General features: G+C 42.3%; 1 protein-coding gene across 4 annotated transcripts; it reads right to left on the bottom strand.

Moving 5' to 3' along the window:
* Positions 1 to 1,418: 1,418 nt before the first annotated feature.
* rab11fip5a (RAB11 family interacting protein 5a (class I)) lies at positions 1,419 to 21,054 on the bottom strand. Of its 4 annotated transcripts, none has more exons than XM_077563465.1 (6): positions 20,452 to 21,054; positions 13,075 to 13,595; positions 11,260 to 11,707; positions 7,548 to 10,565; positions 5,944 to 6,055; positions 1,419 to 5,691 (listed from the first exon to the last, which is right to left on the bottom strand). In XM_077563465.1, the coding sequence occupies exons 1-6, from the start codon at positions 20,784 to 20,786 to the stop codon at positions 5,434 to 5,436; spliced, it is 4,692 nt and encodes a 1,563-aa protein (XP_077419591.1). In that variant the 5' UTR covers positions 20,787 to 21,054; the 3' UTR covers positions 1,419 to 5,433. The 4 variants fall into 4 exon arrangements, with proteins under 4 accessions (XP_077419591.1, XP_077419602.1, XP_077419611.1 ...); XM_077563476.1 differs by having other exon boundaries at positions 7,548 to 10,400; XM_077563485.1 differs by lacking the exon at positions 20,452 to 21,054 and adding an exon at positions 16,944 to 17,151.
* Positions 21,055 to 21,057: the final 3 nt, after the last annotated feature.

Here is a 21,057-nt window from a genome sequence, read left to right as displayed (position 1 = left end):
CGTAACAACACACACGCTTACCTTGCAACAATTTGTGGGTAGTTCTTCAGACTTCTCAGTCGGTTTGTCCAGAGTTTTACCGAGAAACGTGCATATTTGGCGATTTTCAGTGATAACTAGTTCAATATAGTGATAACTAGTTCAATATTGTGTCAAACTATTCTATATTTCAAAACCCCTAATGTTTTAATGACGAACAAAACAACAGTTTTGCTTCATATTTTTCGTTTACGTTGCCTTCCAAGTGGTTAGGTGCATCTTGGATACTGTAGTTCTTCAATACGGCTTTTCTTTTGGGTCAGTCGGTTTGACCAGGGCGATTGACTACATTTCCCAGGGAAACGTACAAATTCCTTCTCTTTTATAAACAAGTACTTGACTAATAAAAATAATTCTGATTCTAAAATGAGGACTTTAAAAGAGTGTTATACATTATTAACATTTTTAATTCTTTATTTCATATATTAACCATGTTGAAATGTTTTAGAGATGTGTAGAGTAGGTGAAATAGTGTTGAACTCAGTATAATTTGACCTTAACCTGGTTTTGTCTAAAAATTCCTTCTCAGTGTTTTGCGCACACACATTCTCTTCGTGAGAACAGATTCTGCTTTGAGAGAACACACACACACATTCTCTGTTCGCACCATCACTCACGGCCACTCTAAATCCAGTTCAATTTGTTTGTGAGATATTGTTTTGGGAAAAAAGTACGAAAAGTACCCTGAGAGCATATTTTGTCTAAAAAGATGAACACAGCTGCGGACTGTGTACGAAAATAATATTATGTAACATATTGTGTGAGAACCAATCTGTTTTACTTATTCATGATGGGAGGAGAAATAGGTGTTCTCTTACTGATTTGGATTCTTTAAAAGCTGTATTCCGCAAAAGAGGGGACACACGCGCACCCTTTGAATTCCACCTTTTACGTGATGTTCAGTGTTGTGTGACCGGAGATTCTCTGTAATAAATCATCCTTGCGAGGGCCTTTCCACAAAGAAGTCTCATCTCCAATTTTTTGGAACACGCAAATGATGACAAATTATTTCATCATTTAACAAGAGCAATCAAGAAAGATTATAGCCCTAGAGTGATTTTTGTTGTATTAAATATATTACTTTTGAGAACTGAGCATACTGTAATGCAGTGGTGTCCAAACTCGGTCCTCGAGGGCCGGTAGTCCTGCAGGTTTTTGAGGTTTCCCTGCTCCAACGCACCTGTTCCAATCAACAAGGTCGTTATCATGCTTATGCAGAGCTTGCTGATGAGCTTCAGCTGTGTTGGAGGAGAGAAATATCCAAAACCTGCGGGACTACCGGCCCCCGAGGACCGAGTTTGGACACCACTGCTGTAATGTATTTTTTTTTAAATCACTAAAGACACAGCACGGTGAATGATTTCGAGACAAACATACAGTGAGGAAGAAACACTAAATATTCTTTATTAAATATACAAAATTGTGTAAAACAAAATTGCATCATCACGGCTTGTAAACGTTCTTTTCTGACACGCTGGCCTAGAGGGAGGCCTGCACCGTCAACGACAAAATACATTCGGCTAAATAAGACGTTTTCAAAAAGGAAGACAGGTAAACAGTGCAGCCGGAAAGTATTCAAAGCGCGTCACAGCTTTTTCCACATTTTGTTATTCCAAAATGGAGTCAATAAATGTTACCTGACATGAAAGTTGAATCTGGAGAATAGCTGTGAATTGACACTGCCCTTTCAGCGCTGAACTACAGATTATCACACAATCTTTTACCATATTAGGGGTTCAGCAACTAACATGTTTTTGTATAATGGGATGAAATTAACTCTTTGACTGCCAGACGTTTTCAGAAAAGGGATGCCGTGGGTGCCAGCCGATTTAAGCATTTTGACTGATCTTTCAAGGTCCACAGAAAATTATGTGTTTGGACTATGGAAACACACATACTACCAAATGAACGATTGGACTTTCATCTTTTATCAGAAAAAAAAAGTTTGTTTCTACCTTATTCTGTTTTTCAGTAATCAACAATAGAAAATGGTTAGTTTCACCTCTGTTTTGAAACAAATGTCTTTTAACGTCTTTGGCACTCCTCCCTAGGATTTTACTAAACGTTATTTAACGTTTTTGGCAGTCAAAGAGATAAAGTCAAACTTGATTAATCGATGATATTATTGATTATTGGTTCCCAAATTTGATTCAATCAATTAATATTTTTGGGGAACCAGGCTGTAATCGGAGCTGCAACTAACAATTATTTTAGTAAACAATTATCTTGTCAATATATTTCCCCATTAATTGTTGAATCTTTTTTTTTAATTATCATCCTTTATTCAAAAGTTGAGAGTGCAGAAAATAAATTGATTATGATTCAGTTCTAAGTCTGGTCCATAACATGTCAGAAAATAGACAAAAATGATGATGATTATTGTCCAAAGTAAAAGCAGATGCCGTACTTTGATTAAAAACAAAGATAATGTATTTTCAGGGAGGACGATATAAATCAGAGAAAATTAACTATAACGTTGAGAGGAAAATTCTAAACAATTAGTCAATTGTCAAAATAATTGTCGATGAACTTGATGGTTGATTAGTTGTCAAATAATCACTTTATTGTTGCACCTCTCTAGCTGTAGCATAACAAAATGTGAAAAAAAAAACGCTGCCAAAACCTTCCGGAGGCACTGCAAGTATTTGTTGATAAGTGCAGAGTCACGTGTTCTGTACGTCTACTCGTGGCGACTGCGACGCCAAAGCGCAAGTGCGATGCGGCGTATGTCGTCGACTACCGCTGGCAGGACTCACATTGTGGCGATTGGAGTGCGAAGACGCTCCGTGGAATTGACGTTGCTACGTTGACCGTTGTTGTTGTGCGGCGATCTAAACCTGTGGTTCTCAAAGTGGGGGGCGGGGTCACAATTTTTTCTTCTTCATTCCTGTGGCATTCAGTTATGTCTGATTGAAATTAGGATTATGCGGGGGTAGTGGGAAAAATGCCCCCCCCCCCCAAAAAAAAGTCTGAGAACCCGGGCTAAACGACAATGCATTAGTGGAAGTGCTCGATTAAAATAATAATAATAATAATAATAATTGAAAGAAAACCAAAACTAAGGCGCATTTGGCATTTGGGTATAAGCTGCATGTTTAAATGTGTGATGGACGCTTTGAAGCAGCAATGGGCGTGGCCACAGCTAGTGACGCTATCATTAGCCAATGAGCATTGTGTCTCACGTGCACTAAAAAACAACAACAACAAAAAACAATGAAGGATACACAAATGAGGAAAAAAGCTTAAAATGAGACAGAAAGAAGTATTTGGCTAAGAACACGTTTCGAACAATGTGAGCTAGCATAGCATAGCACAGCATAAGCTAACCCAGTGGTTACAACGGCAAGCTCTTGAATCGCTTTTCGTCAGTGCGTAACAAGTGAGAATTTGTGGGGAAAAAAAATCTTCACAAATCCAAACATGCATACAAACTTTTCTGTTGCACACAGCTTTTCAACAGTGAAATTGAGATGCATAAATTAAGCTAACAAATGCTATTTTTGGAGTCATTTCCTTCATTAAACAGCTGAGTGGCCGTGCTAATTACCTTACATTGTCCTATAGGGCACTTTTGACTAAGCCCCGTGAATTCTGCCTAGCAACAAGTGGCTGAGCAAACGACCAGCAACATCAATCGATCTACGTTAGCTAGTGCGTCTGCTCAAGAAAAAAAACAAAAAAATCCAAGACTGAAGTCATAATCGTACAAGAACAAACTTTTAGAGTTTTTTTTTTTTTAATTCAAGTGAGATTTAAAAAAATATGTATTTTAGAAGAATTCTTTTTATTTTATTTCATGAGGATAAAGTTGTATATTTATGAGAGAAAAAAAATCATGAGTGACCTTGATATGTAGGCTAAGGGAACTTTCCTTTTTGAAACAAACCGCAGATATCCGTGATTACAAATAAAATTTGAAAAAAAAAAGTACTTTCTCCAGTATTTAGCCCATTTAAGTGGTCAGTGCCCCTCCATTTTTTTTCCCTGCATGAAAACTAAGTGAAGTTCAAACCGTCAACTTTTATTGCCTTCAGTTGTGTCGTCTTCCACACACCGCTGTAAAAAATGTCCAGCAGTTCAGGATGAAAGTGACAAAAAAGGGTGGACATTCCGCATTTGCTCTCATTTGTGTTCGAAACAGGCAAGGTGAAGCGAAAAGGATGTTTCTCTTTCCTTCTTTTTTTCCTCCACGTCAGCATCCAACAACCTGGGTGCTCACATGGCCCACCATCCTAAAACCGATCAAACCTGCCGGGTGAGCTGAAAACAACCTGAGGACTAGCTAGCTAGCATATTCGTAACATGTCCGAATTTCAAATGCAGCGGTTCTCAAACTGGTGGGGTCTGGGGGGAAAAATATGTCCAATCGTTTATGAAAGGGCATACCAGGCACCAAAAAGACACAATTAATTTAAATGTGAAGATCTGATATAATTGTGACGTATCATCGCATAAATGCAACATCGCTTAAATAGTATTTTTTTTCCCAAATAAAAAGATGATCGTTACACTATTAGTCCTATTATTTGAGAATAAAATGCATATTTTTTTCAAGAAGTGAGGTGTCATTTCCAGAATAGAAGGCGTAATATGATAATAAAGTCGCAGTTTTGGAATTAAATTGTGAAAATATGACTTCAATATCACAATATTCAACATCTTGGAAAAATATGACGACTTTTTACTACGACAAAATACATCTTGGTTCTCATAATTTGTTATCATAATGTTCCACTTTTTTTTTTTTTACCTCATGAATAGGTAACATCTCTCCAATCTTGACTCAAGAACGGTGTATTTCTAAATTGAATAATTTCATTTGATTCAATGGGATTACCAATCGATTCGGTATGACATGTAAATTGACGATTCGAGTCAGTGTAACTACGGAAGAGGATTAGGGCCAGTGAAGTGAAAAAAAAAAAGGAGGTTGGCAGAATTCTCACTTTAAAATCAGAATTCTGAGATTTAAAGTCAGAATTCTCACTTTAAAGTCAGAATTCTGAGATTAAAGTCAGAATTCTAAGAATAAAGTCAGAATTCTGACGTCAGAATTCTGAGAATAAACTCAGAATCCTGCCAACCTTTTTTTTTTTCCCCACTTCACTGGCCCCAATCATTTTCTGTATGTAACAATTAGATTTGATTCGGTTAAATCAAAACTGATTTTCCAATTCAAATGTTTTTTTTTTGTTACACCCCTTGTTCCTGTGGCATTTTGGGGTACACAAGTTGTTGTCTGTTAAATTGCCGTTCGAGTTATGAGAGGACTCCCCGGACCCCAAAAAAGTTTGAGAACCCCTGCACAACGCTCGTATCAAAAAGGGACAGCGTAGCAAGTGAAGACTAAAAAGCTGTTGGGGTATCCAAGCCTTCCCGGGGGGGAGCGCGCCGTCATTTGAGCCTGGATCGCACCTGCAGCAGGGTGGGCTTCTGCTCCATGATGCGCACCAGAAGCGTGTCAATGTAGTCCTCCAGGTCCCGGACCTGCGGCTTCAGTTTGCGCAGCTCCACCTCCCGCTTGGCCAGCAGGGCGCGCTGCTGCTGAAACTCCGCCTTCTGCCGCTCCAGCTCGGCCTCGCGCCGCACCAGGAGACCGATCAGCTCGCTGTGGGTCAGGTGGTAGTACGAGCCGGCGCCCTCCGTCAGGATCTGGGCACAGAAGGCCGACAAATGGATTCACTTGCAAATACGTTGAGTTCACTCTTAAGCAAAATCAGTGATCGGCTGGAATGTCATCATCTGCTATGACATCATTGATCGGATTGGCAAAAGTTTCTCATTCACTCGAGCGACGTTCAGTCCTGCTATCGTTAATAATCCAAGGTTTTTCAGCATGTAAAGTTTTTGTTTGTTTTGTTTCATGTAAAAAAAAAAAAAAAAGTCAGAGGAATTAAATTGAACCTTCTCGCTGGTCTGGCTGCTCCTGCCAGGGTGGATGCTGGACTTGATTTTGTCCAGGACCGAGCGGCCTTCAGACAGCGTGCCTCGGCCCAGGGGCCGCACAGGGTGGGGGCTGCAAGGGAATGCAAACAAGAGGTTGTGTTACAGCAGGTTCAGAGGGTTTATAAGGGCCCGGTCTGCGTGCCATCCAGGGGTGGTTGCGGGAGTTCGCCGCCCTATAAAAGCCACAGATTATGGTGTAGTATGCACACCAGGCCAGTAGTTGGCGATGTGCCTCATTTTCACTACCTCTTTTTTTCGATAACGCAGGAACAATAATTAAATAAATATTTTGCAAAAATTGCATTGAATAATTGTGATTTCTTTTTTTAATCTATCAGTATCAGATTTTGGAATTATCTGATTGTAAAGATTTTTTAAACATTTTATTAAAGGATTTGTGGGAACATTTTGAATATATTTTTTTAGATAATTGTGTAGAATTTTTGTGAAAAAAATGTGTAGAAATGTTTAAGAACATGCTGCATTTTGTAGATAACACATGCAGAGTTTTTGTGAAGATTTTGTAGATCTGCAAAAATGTCATTTAACTTTCTGACCTGACTCTTCTTACCTGTACACTTTTCAAATCAATTATCTTAGTTATCAAACTCGTTATCTTGGTAACAGAAAGGCAAAATCAACAACATTAGTTGGTCAATTCTGCCTTGTTTTTTTGTGCCGAAGTTGCCAAATTCGTATTCACATTCAAATTTTTCGGTGCAGGTACGGTAACAGAGGTCCAGGGAGGAACTCAGAATGTTCCGCATGAAACAATAAGTAAGAGACGTGACTAACAATATGCTTTTGGACCTACATTTCATATTGTTCTGGTTGTGTATTTTGCTCATTGTTTTTTTTGTTTTTGTTGTTTTTGTCTTTTTACATGTCACTGATTCCTCCAGGATGACACCAGACAGTTCTACCTTCGACGATCTAAAAACGTTCACCAGGGGAAGAAGGCTAGGGCAGGTGTGCCTCCTTTAAAGCAGTGAAAATTAAAAGTTAAATGAGGCCAAAGTCGTTTTAATTGCATGCCTTTATGCAAAACAAGTAGAAATGTGTTAAGAAGTGTGTTATTGCCCCAGGATGAAAAGGAAACGCTATCGGTGACACAACAACACCTTTATTTGGAGGGGGGCTGGGGGTGAGAACAGTTCCTGTAAGAAGGGGGTTGGTGTGTATACATGTGTGTGTGCATGTGTGTGTGTGTAAAGGCACAACGGGAAGGGGTGCAGGTGGGGAGAGGGGTTGTGTTAGGAATCGGAGGGCAAAATAATAACTGCTAATTGGCCCGAGGCAGTGTTTCCCCTCCCATTACCACAGAGACAGGACACACACACAAGACACCCACAGAGGAAGTCCCGGCAGGATTAGTGAGTGTGTGTGTTAACCGAGAGATAAAAAAACAAGAAGGTCACACCACCGACAGCAAGAGGATCCCCATCGGAGTCGACGGCACAAAGGGAGTAGCAGGTGGAAGCGGCTGAAAGGGCCAGAAAGGTCTGGAAAACTGCAAGGATAGCGGGAAAAGGTGGTTCCCCCACCTGAACGAGCAACCTCACCTGAGTTCCTGACGGGCGGCGTGCTGCTGCCAGCATTCTTGTGCCTCCTGAGGGTTCAGTGTGGCAGGCGGCAGCGAGGCATCGGAAAAGGAGGAAAGGAAAGAGGGGAAGCAACTACTTTGGCGAGTTAGCGGAGGGGCGGAGACTATTGAAAGGGAGGGGGAGGCAGGGGGGGTGGATAATGGCTTTACGGCGCAGTACTCGTTCCAGAAGGACAGTGGAAGGGTCTTGTCCAAGTCAAACGGGAGCGTGCTCTCAGACTGGGTGCGGTGCAATGCCAAGTGTGGTGGTGCCGGCTGTTTCACCATCATGTCATCAAGGACCTCGTCGGGATTCAAGTCTGTTGAGGTTGCGTCGAGAACTTGAGAACTCTTGTTGTCTTCTCCAGTAAAACCTGCATCTAGTTTGTCTTTCATCACCAAAGACAACCAGTCGGTGATGTGTGTGTTAATGTTTGGTCCGCTAGTTGAAGCCCGACGTCTCACTGAAGCGAAGGCAGCTTCCGGAGACTCTTCAACCTCCCCATAGTAAGTGGAGTTTGCTGAGCCTCGCGCCTCAGTGGGCTTGGATACGCCCTGATGGTTTCGAGATAAGAGGCATGAGGGAACGCTCATTGTTCTCTGGAATATTTTGGGAAGTCGTGGTGGAGGTTTTGCCACAAACATGTCATCGAAAGCGGTAAACTGATCGGCTCTGATAGGTTCTGGATATGAGGCGGTTGAGATTGCAGGGAGAACTTGGGAACTCCCATCGGCACCTGCTGTGAAACTTGACTCACGAGTATCTGTGAAACCCGGCTCATGAGGATTTGGTCTGCTCTCTGTCACCAGAGACAACCAGTCGGCTTGTTTTTTTGGGTCATCAAGTGAAACCTCTGGAATCACTGAAGCACTGGCGGTATTTGGAATCTCTCCTAGCTCTCCGCAGTCGGTAGAGTTCTTGGAGACAACCCACTCAGGGGGTGTGGATATGTCGTGATGGCGATTGCCGTCGAGGCTTTGGAGAGAGCTCATAGTGTTCTGGAATGTTTCAGGAATTTCTGGCAAAGGTTTGTTCACAAACACATCATCGAGAACGGTGAACTGATCGCCCTCAAGGGCATTAGAATATGAGTCTGTAGGAGTCACAGGGAGCACTTCAGAACTCCCATCAATCCTTGCTGTGAAGCCTAAGTCACAAGGATCTGTGAAACCTGGCTCACAAGTATCTGATCTGTTCTCTGCCACCAGAGACGAGTAAGTCTCGTTATTTGGTCCAGTGGTAAAAACTCCAGGACTCACTGAAATAGTGGTGGATTCTGAAATCTCTCCTACCTCTCCACAGAAGATCGATTTCTCGGAATCAACCCTCTCAGTGGACTCAAATACACTGTCATCGTTTTGGTGGTACTGCAAGTTGCTGCCGAGGCTTTGGAGAAAGCTCCTGGTCCTCTGGGATATTTTGGCTAGTTGGGGTGAAGGGTTTCTCAAAAACACATCACCAAGATCAGTGGACTGATCACCTCCAGCTGGCTTCTGATATGAGCCTGTATGAGTCACAGGGAGAACCTCAGAACTCCCGTCGTCCCCTGCTGTGAAACCTGGCTCAAAAGTATCCGGTCCGTCTGCCGTCACCAAAGACAAACAGACATTGTGGTTGCTTGGTTCTTCGGTAGATCCCTTTTGGCTAACTGTAACACTGGCGAATTCTGGTATCTGTCCCGGTTCCCCAAAAGAGGTACATTTCTCTAAGTTGGGTGTCTCTGATAGGTCATATTGGTTTTGGTGGAACAGCAAGTTGCCATCAAGGTTTTCGAGAAAGCTCGTGGCGCTCTGGGAGGTGTTGGACAACGGCTGTACGTCCAAGTTCTCTGGTGTCTGCATATCTGCAGCTTCTAAACCTGTCATCATAGCGGTAGATATGGTCGGCGGTGGTGTGAAGACCAATGACCCCTCAGAATCCCACCATTCTGAATCTTCACTCTGAATCACGGTTTGTTGAGGCAGCCCTTCATTATTGTAGTCAGACTGCAGTGACATGTTGGAGTCTGGCTGTAGACCCACGTTTTCTGGTGTCTGGAGGTCTGCAGCTTCTAAACCTGTCATCATAGCGGTTGGCATGGTCGGCGGTGGTGTGAAGACTATCGACCCCTCCGAATTCGACCATTCCGAATCTTCACTCTGAATCACGGCTGCCTCAGTCAAAAGCTCATCTGCAGAACTTCCACCCTTTGGACTGATAGTTGTTTTAAACGAGATCTCCAAGTCTGGAACAACACTCTGAAAAGTCTGTGGCTCTATTTCGTCCGAGGAACACGCTGAGAACTTGTCGGATGCCGAATATGAAGAGAAACAGGAGAGGAAATCATCTTCAACTGAACTACCGATACCCGATGAACCAGTGGGATCTGTGCTGTTGGCTTGATGCCATTCAGAGGGAGGCTGTGATTCTGAAGAGACTTTGTTGCAGTACTCAAAGCTCACGTCCTCTGGGATCGGGTCCAGAGAGTGCGGGTGGCCGCAGTTCGCCATGTAGTTGCTCAATGTGACACCTTTGGTATTCAGGAAGTCATTCCTTTCATCAAGTTCCCTCTCATGGGCGCTGGCTAAACTGTCAGATGTTTGGTCTTTCGGCTCTTGCAGCCTGCAAGCGGCAAACTCCTCAAAGCAATCGTCCCATTCTGTATTAGGTTCCTGTTCCTCGGCGGTTGTAAAAGGGTTTGAAGACTTCTTGCTTAAAGGTATCGTCTTGCCCATGGACATTGTAGGTGAAGCTCTAGCCAAGCCAACAATGTGGTCATTGGTTTGACTGTCCCAAGTCTGGTTGACTGGATGACTCGCCTTTGGAAAGAGTTGCTCTATGGGAGGCCGGGAACTGGAAAGAAAGGGTAGAGGGGGTGGTGAGGCATCGTGGAAAGTGTTGCGCAGGAGGAAAGGGTTGCTGGGTGAAATGGGTGGTGAGGGACAGAAGGGGTTAGAGTGGTGCAGCAGGTCAAGGGGTGGCTCAGTGTTGGGGTCTAGTTTAGGAGGTGCCACCGGGCTGTGGAAGGAAGCGAACAGAGTCCTCTGGATTAGTGCAGGTGCTTCACACTGAACTAAACTGAGGATCTCGCCAAAGGTTTTGCTCTTACATTCAATCTGATCTTTTGTAAATACCAATGAAGAACCGCCAGGGCCTAATTTCTAAGGTCTAGATTATTTTGTAGCAATTTTCTTGGCTTCTCTTGGCTCTTGTTTGTCTTTGTGCTGCCATGTCAATCTAATCTGTCCGAGGTCTGCAGAATCAGTAGTGCCGGACCATGAAATTTAGAATATATTGGCAATGGGACTGTTTCAGATCAGATCAGATTTCAAGTTTTTCCTCACAGCACTGACATCAGCATTTTTCTGTCTTCTGGTTGGTCAAAGCAAAACTTGTTACAGTGCACTTTGACGATAAAAAAACACACAAAAACACAATACACTGAGTTACTACCATCTCTCGTGAGTGCAATGTATATATATATATTTTTTATTTTCAATCCGTCTGTCTTATTCAATAAAAATTGATTGTAAACTGCTCCAGAGGATGTATGTGGCACAATGTGTTGTTATTTTGTAATATTGAGGGTTTCTATAATTGGGACACGATAGTGATGGTATTCAGAGTTGGATTAAGCCGGGTGAGTGCGTACCCATAAAAGGTTCAGGTACAAAAAGTACAGCTCACCACTGGTACAGATTGGGAAACTCACCTGGGTTTACTGTGCGACTCCTTGGACCCAAACCATCCTTTATGTTTGGCGTCAGTGCCAGAGTGTTCTTCAGCCTCCTCGCATTGGTCTTCTCTGCCCAGTACAGGGCAGTTTTTCTCCATAGCCGCTGCGATGGCCGCGCTTTCCTCCTCGCCGGCTTTGTCAAAAGACCAGCGCCGTCCGTCGCCCACGGTGCCATGCAGGGGTTCGGCGGAGGGGCGCGGGCGAAGGTTCTGCAAAGATACGGAGAGAGGCAAAGTCTTCTGCAGGTGCCCCAGGCCCAAAGAAGCTTCCGGGGCCGCCGAGGCCTGATCCCGGCGGGGCTGCGGCTTGTGCGTTTCGTTGACGCCCACGGGGAGCTGAGGCACGGCTATGGTGATTTCATTGAAGTCATCGCTGAAGTCACAGCGCAGCGGGGACAACTTTGGTGATGTGTCTGCTATGTGCTCTATAGAGATGACAAGAGACAATCATAGTCATGATGAAACAGTTAGTGGAATTCAAAACTTCCCCGTTCTTTCAAACGCTTCATCAGACCCAAGTGGGATCATTAACTCTTTGACTGCCACACGTTTTCAGAAAAGGGATGCCGTGGGTGCCAGCCGATTTTAAGCATTTTGACTGATCTTTCAAGGTCCATAGAAAATTATGTGTTTGGACTATGGAAACACACATTCTGCCAAAACAAGATTGGACTCTCATCTTCCATCAGAAAAAAAAAGTTTGTTTCTACCTTATTCCGTTTTTGAGTAATCAACAATAGAAAATGGTTAGTTTCACCTGTTTTGAAAAAAAACGTCTTTTAACGTCTTTGGCACTCCTCCATAGGATTTTACGAAACGTTATTTAACGTTTTTGGCAGTCAAAGAGTTAAAGCCCGCAAATTTAAAAAAACCCATGAATGATTGACATTCGCTTACAAATGTTTGCAATTGCTTATAGATGCCACAAAATGGTGGCAGAGCTTCTTTGTATTTATTAGACAAGGTTATGGCCTGACTGAATGAAGCACCTCCCCTCAGTTGAATTTACTGTCATTATTTAGCACAAAGCTGCCACTAGACGGCACAAAGGCTTTTACAGTGGACTTCTTTTTAATCTCAGATGCAGATGCACCAAGACTCAGGAGTGATATGTGGAAACGGAGTTTTCTTGAATGCAGCATTAGCTCCATTCTTATTTCAAATTTCCAAAAATGCCCACGTTTAAAATCCAGCTTGGTCTAAAGCTGCATTTAATAAACCCAAGAGTTTTGGTATATCTCACTTGGTTGTAATGCTGCATTCGAGAAAACTTCACTTGGATCTCTCATTATTGTCAAGAGGACTGCAAAGTTTAAAATATCCAACTTGGGTATTTGTCAGTCAGTAAAACTGGACTTTTTTTTTTTGATATCTCATTTAGGTAATGCTGAATTCGTATTACAAGTTTTGCTGATTCAAAATGGGATATTTCAAACTTTCCAATCGCCTCAAATGCAGCTTTTATCCATACTTTTTGGCTGATATGTTTATGTCAAAGGTGTGTAAACAATATGTTATCCTTTTCAGAGGTTTATTGAATGCATCATTTGACCCAAATGTGGTTGGAGTATGGGAAAACAGAGGTTAGAAATATCCCATTTGGTTTGCATTGGAGAAAACTTTTAGTTTGAAATACCTTACATGGGATTGAAGCTGCATTTTTTCTTCTTCTTAAAAGCAGCATGAGATCCAAGTGGGAAAATTCAAACTTCCTAGTTTCCTTGAATGCAGCAATAGCTCATACCTTGATTTGGCCAATAAATTGATGTCTAATGTATGTACTGTATGTCACCTGGGCTGTCGGCGGTCAGGTTGCTGCTGTTGCTGGGCGAGTTGGAGAGGTCGGAGACCACCACGCTGATGCCGGCCGTGGGGCTGAGGCTGCCCCCCCGCGACGACTCGCTGCTCTCGGATCCCAGCGACGTGCTGGAGCGCGTGTCCGACGACTTCCTCAGCTTGCCTCGCAGGAAGAAGGTCCTCATCTTGCTGCGCCTCACCTCGCCGCCCTCGTCGTCCTCGTAGTCCTCCTCGCCGCCCCCGTCGCTGGGCAGACGTTGGCGCACGCGGCACAGCGGGCCAGTGCCCCCGGGTACGGTGGTACCTGGTGGTGCCAAGGTCGAGTCGTCTTCACTGGATCGCCTCTTACCCCTCATGCGCTCCTTCAACTTGCTGAAAGTGGAAGCGCCCCCTTTGTCCTTCATGACCAGGTCGTACATGCTAGCCGTCAGGTTGTTGCGCGTGAACTGGACGCTGACTTGAATGTCACCGCGCTCCTTCTCCTTCTTGCCGGTCTTGGAGTTGAGTCGGTACCAACTGCATACACACATTACAGCAACATCAACATTTGCAAATTCCGTTTTTTCAGATTTCTTGTGGGAAACTATCCTCCATGATTTGCTTAAAACATTTTCAGGCTCAGGTTGGCTGAGTGTGGCACACTTTGTTCTTTTTACGTCACTTTACTCGAGCAGTGGCGCCTCTGAGGCATAGTAAGTAGTAACAAAAAGTAGTGTTGTCAAAGTTAAAGTGTTAATTGATTAATTAATCCCAAAAAAATATCGCATTAATCATGAATTAACGCAGATTAACTCATTCACTGCCATTGACGGCTATAAACGTCAAAAATTCATTTGAACTATTTCTAGTAGTTTACCTTTTTTTCCCACTTTTGTTAACAAGAGTATGAAAACCTAGACTTTTTTTTTTTTTTTTAAATAATCTTATATTTTATTTTTTAAAAAAAGGTTATTGAAAATTAGGGGCATCAGGCGATTAAATGTTTAAAAATGAGGGGCGTCAGGCGATTAAAATTTGTAATTGTAATTAATCGCATGACTTCAATAGTTAACTCACGATTAATCACAAATTTTATATCTTTTAAATGTACAATAATTTTCTTCTATGTTTTCATACTCTCGTTAACAAAAGTGAACAAAAATGTTAAACTAATAGAAATAGTTCAAATGAATTTTTGACGTCTATAGCCGTCAATGGCAGTGAATGAGTTAATCGCACTATTAATTTTGACCATAGATTAGTCTTTGGCGTGACAACGGATGGCTACGTTTAAGGTAGCACAGGTTGTGTTTGAGCAATAAACATAATTACATGCATTAAAGTAAAGCATTTAATGAATGTTTGCGTATCACATTTAGAATATTTGTTCATGTCAAAAAATCGGGGGCATTTTTTTTCCATTTTAAATTATGCAAGTAATTAACTGATTAGAAAAACAGGAGGATGAGCGTGTGCAGTGGATCAAAAAATGTTGAAGACGTCCCTCATAACATTAAATGTAAAAAAAAATTAACACATAACCGGTGCGCTTCAAATTTGGCGGGGAAAAAAATGTTGATAAAAATGCAATTTTTATCAGGCGATTAATCGCAATTAATCAGAATTGTAAAATGTGATTAATCTGATTAAATTTTTTTTACTCTAGCTCTAAAAAAGTTTTTTTTTTTACGAAAAGTTAAAAAAAAACAACAACTAGGCGATAGCTCGTAACTTGAAAAACTTGCAAGTCATGCACTGTAAATCACAATTGTCCTTAGCTTCTCTTCCACGGTGCTCATTTTTGAAGCATAACTTTAAAGTGGGTCACTGGCTGAAGTGAATGAAAGTATTGTTAGTTTGAACGGGGCTAATCCAGCCAAACAGAGCCCAAGTGCGTGTGTGTCTGGCCAGACATCCCATAATAACTCACTTCACTCCCTGTACGAAATAACAACAAAGTGAGGCAACCATCACTTGCAGTATAAACCTGTGTATTATGTGGAACGCGTACACCAATTTGTTATGCACGATGTCTGCCAAGTTGCACAATAGAAATAAATACAACACACACAATGGCATGATTTGTGTGTGCTTGGGTGAGTTTGGTGTGGAAGAACAAGAAATATTGCAGTACACGGAAGAGCGTGAGATGTCAAATCAGTGGAAACAGAAAGGTAGGTGTGAACAAAAGACCTTGCTTTTATGAAGACAAAAAGCAAGAAACGAAACTGAGAGCTGGTGCTTTTTTTTGTTTTTCTCTCTCGCGCCACATCTCACCTCAACCACAGAAGAACACAAACCACCACTCATGTCACAACATGTCCTCAACTTATGCCATTTACATCTCTATAAAAAAAAAAAGACTAGCACGGACGGTCAGTGATCTGTAGGATCACATCAAGTCAAACATGGAAAACAAAACATGAAAAAAAGGCAAAAATAAACATAAAAATGTAAATAAACATAATCTATTAATACCATTTTCATCTCCATACAAAAATTCATGTTACGAAAACTCCGTTTTCAAAAAACAATCACCGTTTTTGAAAAATCATGTCAACATTTAAGACCAAAACAAGTCAAAAATAAGCATGACAATTCACATAACCCACAATGAAATCTGCCTTTTTCTTTGAGAAAAACCACATCAGATTATTTTCGTCTTCAAAAGAAACAAGCAGGTTTCATGTGGTTTAGAAGTTCCTCTAGATGTCATTTTTCACTTATTAAAATCTTTTTAGAATAGACAATGTGAGCGACATTTGAACCAAAACAAAGTAACAAACAAAACACATCTAAATACATAAGTCTACTTCTTGATGTAAGAGAAGTTAGCTTTTCCTGCTAATGTTGGAATGCTCAATTAAAAATCGATAACAAAGCGGATGAAATACATTTGGTTAACTTGCTACTGATGTTTACGGTTTTGATGGGGAAAAAGGCTGCAGGGTTAGGGTTAGCAAGTTCAGATAGCAAGCTAGCTAACACAATCTATTAGCTAATATTTAGTATGTAGCAAACACTTAGCACGTAACAATTAGCTTAAAGAGTAAGCATGTAACTGTTTAACTTATTTTAAAATAGGGTGTGCTGTTGCCACATTGTTAGCCTACTTAACTAAACCGGTTAACCTTATTGAGTTCGCGTACACAATTAGCGGCTAACGCCTCGCACATAGTGACAGCGCGTAAATCCCAAAATTCCCCATCAAACATTTATTTATTTATACTCACTCACACAAACAAAGATGGTCTCCCAGGTGGGGAAGCGAACCCACACCACCTGCACTAAAGGTAGATGACGGTGCCAATCCTCCACACAGCGGCCCAATTCCCCATCAAACAATGAATCAAGTATATCTAGTTAATTATCTGCATGTTAGCATGTTAGCATGCTACATTGTGGCTTTGCACTTATTCATGGTGAGTAGCATGAGCTCATGATGAGTGTTTACGATGCTAAAATTGCTTTGATTTGCAGACAAACATAAGCTTAGCTATTAGCTGTAGTTTAGGCGCTAGGGAGAAGCTAATGTTTTTCATGCTATCAAACACCAAACCCTTTACAATAGTTGACGAACTGGTTAGCACACAGAACAGTGCTTGATATTGCCCTTTTAGTTCACACCTAACTAGAATCAGACTTGTCAGTTTGCAAGTGTTTTTTTCATTTTAAAGAAGGTAACGTGCTACCATTTAAATTTGAATACAACAAATCTCAACCATACTGTTAGCATGTCTTGTTTGCGATGATGACATAAGTGATGACATAACAACATACAACAACATTCTCTATTACATACTATCTCTTCTTTCAAAATAATTCACATTTGTGGCACCTTGAAAGGAATAACTTATAAACAGCCAGAGAAGTAGTAAAACGTACCAGTCAGGGTCGTTACGCTGTCCTAACGTTGACCTCCATTTCAGCACTCACTGGCACAGACGCATCGAATACAAACACAGTGAAGACTGCCAGAGAAAACAATTATCTGCTCTGACGTGGAGTCTCACACACAAATTGGAATGCTGACGCTTTTGACAGCCGCACAACAACAACCAACACCTTGTAGAACAACTGCAAGAAAACATGTTTTAACCTTAACACTAACCCAATCTTATTTTAACCTTAACCCCTAACCCTCAAATTACCATTACCATACTCTCAACACACCTAGGCCCAATTAATATTTTTACATTTATAACCCTAACTATAATCCCCCTAATGACCAAACCCTAACCTACACCTCAATTCCAACACGTACCCCAAACCCAATAATTCTCAAAGTGAAGTACTAGTAGCACTTGTGGTACACGACATAATCACTGCATTAAATGTTCAAACGTGAATAACGTTAGTGGCTTACAATAATATTAAATATGCATTTAAAGAATAAAACCTTGTTTTTGTTTAACCTACTTCATTAATACATTTTAATGTGGTTCATAAAGCAAATTATTTATTGCGGTGCTAATTGGTGCAAAAAGTTTTAGAACCACTGCCTAAGCTTTGCCTAACTTTACCCTACCCTAATATTTTTTACATTTTTCTGGTACAGTACACCCAAGGGTGTAGACCATAAAATCAGTGAGCCTCAACAGAGACATAAAAAAGCAACAATCGTGTAATATTGTTTTGATATGTTTGAGGAGTTCTTCAGCCTAAAGCAGTACTGTACAAGGCGTGGACTCAAGTTTCCCGTCCAACAATAGAAGCACGGTAACTCCCAACAGCCAAGGTGGAGTTCACATTCCTAATGCAGCAGCCGACTCGGGACTTTTCTCTTTATGGCCTACTTCCTCCTTCTTCCAAGAAGCATTCAGAATGATACAGACAAGTGCTGCTGTGTGCAAACAAGCTAACATTGTCACCATGCAAAAGATGCTAACATTAGCAGTGAACATTTTAGATTAAATTGCTTTAAAAAAAAAAACAGACGATTGTTGGTCCCGACGATGGTATACTGTATGTACAGTTACTAGGTTTCACCTCAATGTACGATTAGCGTTACCTGCTCACTGTGGAACACTAACAAAATGGCCGGAAAGCCCAATCACAGCAGGACTTACACGCATCGCATGAACACCAACATCCATTAGCTTCTAACTAAGTCAACGCTAATGCTTAGCATGTAGCTACCAAAACAAACTAGCCTTGATATACAATTTTTTAGCCATCTCATCACTGACCATGGGCCACTATCAAAAAGGCCGAAAAGCTAAATCAGAAGTTGTAAAAAGCGAGTTGAGCGGTGAATTAAATAGTTTGAAATAGATTTACACACACACACACATAGCAAGTGACATTTGTCTTAAGTTAGCATACAGTTGCTTAGCATCTGCAAAACAGCAGTGAGGGAAGCAAATTGCTTAGCATCAACATTCCTAGTGCACAGATAGCAGAAACGCAGCTTTCTTGTACAAATGCACCAGTGAACGTGAGGCCTAAAAACAGACAGTGCAGCACATAAAAAAGGTTTACTGCACCAATTTGCCCACGCACGAGCTCACAAGTTAGCCTGCCATGCTGGGGAAGTCTTCTGCAAGCCTTTTGTTGTTGTTGGTGTTGTTGTTTTTTTAAATAAATGTTCCAGGAGCTACAGAGTGTAACGGCGCATCTGCTTCCCCATCTCTCAAAAACAGGAAGTCACAAGCCCCTCCATGTCCCACGGTAGATACTTCCAGAACATGATAAACTGATAAAGTCTACTGGAATATAAACATGGATTCACACAACATCGTGGAGTGACCAGAAGTCAGAGTCTACTCCACACAAGATTGCAGAGCCAACATTAGAATCTATTCCATACGACAATGTGGAGTGCCCACATATCAGAGTCCACTAGAAAATGTAAACATTTGTGCACACAACATTGTGGAGTGACCAGAAGTCAGTCTACTCTAACAACACACAACATTGTGAATTTTGTCTGCCATTTTAAGTGTCAAAACATTACAGCTTTAAAAAAAAAAAAAAAAACCCCGTGGGTTCGGGTTTGAAAATGTCTCAAATGGCAAAGAGCAACAACAAATAAAGTGTAAACTCACCCGTTTGCTTGCCATTTGGGGAGCCTTACCAGGCCCCAAAACACATCATGGCAGGATGCACAAAATGTCTCAAGGACCCATGCCCAAAATTGAACGGAAAGTCTGCCATTTTCTTTTTTATACCTTCAACGTAAAGAGGCTACACAATGACCCCCGAGGATGTGGCATTTCACTTGGGTTTCCAAATGTATCAAACTGTAAGCAATAATAAACCATCAGTTTCACAGATCGACGCGAAAGTTGGTGGGCAGCTCTGTCACGACGACAGGATGCATAAAAAAGTCCCAAGAAGACATACACGAAGTTCAATAGGGAGTCATCCATTTTGTTTTCTTGTACTAAATAAACGGCATGAAATTTGATGTGTTGGTTTGTTACTACAGGGCAGTGAGGGCACACACAAAAAACGTCTAAAATCAAAACAACAACAACCCATGGTCGAAATTGAGCAGAAGTCTGCCATTTTGTTTTCGTACCTAAATACTACGAATTTAACAGGCCGTGGACATTTTGCTCCGTAAAGTGAGTTTAGGGTTCAAAATGTTTTAAACTATAAGAGCAATAATAAATTCCAACTTGATACAAACCAAGATATAACTTTTGCTTTCGCTTTTGGGGGTGCCATAGTAGGCCAAAGAACAACAGAATATTGGGGGGGAAATTCCCTCAGCCCACCAGTTTCCCGACTGATGTAAAATTTGGCGGGCAGGTCCGTCAACACCACATGAAAAAGTCTCAAGAACCTATGACGCAAATGAATCAGGAAGTCGGCCATTTTGTTTTGGGGAATATTACGGCTAACAAGCTTGCAGCCCACAAAATGGCCCCTGGTGCTTACTTTGGACAACCCTGCTATAATGTGACTTGTGCCAACTTGCATGTTTTCATGACGTGTTCAAATTATCTTTTTGAAATGCTTAAAACGAGATAGTTGAGCTCCGTGACGGGACATGTAAACAAAAACAACATATGGCAAACCTATGCAAAGGCCTCAAGCTTATTTTTTTTTTATTTAGTGTAAAATGTAAAAAAGCTTTTAGTCAAGAGGGACCACCAAACTGTTAGATAATCCCTGGAATTGGGACAGGGAACACTGCAGAAATCCCTCTGGGGAAACAGCAGCACAACATCAACAAAAACAAACCAGTATGTGTTCTATTGGTTCTAGTAGGTACAGAACTCTGTGTGTGCGTGTGTGCGCGTGTGTGCGGTGATGTGAGGTGATGTGAGGTGATGTGAGGGTGTGTCGATGCAGCAGCAAAGTGTTTACATCCCCAAACGTGGATGAGGAGAGCCGTGATGCGTTCGCGGAACGTGGGAGAAAACAGCGATCGGATCGTACGTACTGATTTTTCACGCCGCGGCTCTCGTGGAAGAGCTTCCGCAGCTGGATGACAGCCTGGCCCAGGAACACATCGAGCCCGATAACCGCGCGGTGCATGACGGTGAGGACGAGCTCCGGGCCGGTATCCATCTCCATGACGCCGGGCTGCAGCTCGAAGCAGCACTCCTCGCGCCACTCGGGCTCGGTGGTCTTCTCCGCCACGCACGTCGAGTACTTCTCCTTGGCCAGCTGGATGACGACGTACACGTCGCTGGTGCCGTGCTTGCCCTTGCCCCGCAGACCCCTGCCTCGGAGCACCGTCACCTGGACGTGTGTGGGCACCCATGGCTGCTCCATGTCCCCCTCGCCCCCTCCACTCGTCCCACCGTGTGTGGAGCCTGGTGGAGGTGGCAGGCGTGATCCCCCACCTCCACCACCACCAACGCCTCGTCTTCTTCACATCCGCCGTGCAGGCTGCAGCTCGCGTGGTCCAGCGGCTGGCTATTCTTCTTCTTCTACCGCGGCGTCTGCTGCTTCTCTGCCGCCCGGCCGGCCGAGGAGTGGGCCTCTCTGCGGGCAGCGACGTCACGCCTTCTCCATCCGCCCTCAACATCATCCTCCTCCTCCT

Source organism: Vanacampus margaritifer, chromosome 1, assembly GCF_051991255.1.
Source record: "Vanacampus margaritifer isolate UIUO_Vmar chromosome 1, RoL_Vmar_1.0, whole genome shotgun sequence".
Lineage (NCBI taxonomy): Eukaryota > Metazoa > Chordata > Actinopteri > Syngnathiformes > Syngnathidae > Vanacampus > Vanacampus margaritifer.
This window is presented reverse-complemented; position numbering and strand designations above follow the sequence as displayed.

What these genes read in the sequence shown, in the direction of transcription:
- rab11fip5a (XM_077563465.1), bottom strand. Translation starts at nt 20,786, where the DNA reads ATGGAGCAGCCATGGGTGCCCACACACGTCCAGGTGACGGTGCTCCGA. An exon ending in AGCCGCGGCGTGAAAAATCA is followed by an intron (nt 13,596 to 20,451) that starts GTACGTACGATC and finishes GTGTGTATGCAG; the next exon opens with TTGGTACCGACTCAACTCCA. An exon ending in GAGTCGCACAGTAAACCCAG is followed by an intron (nt 10,566 to 11,259) that starts GTGAGTTTCCCA and finishes TTCCTTCCACAG; the next exon opens with CCCGGTGGCACCTCCTAAAC.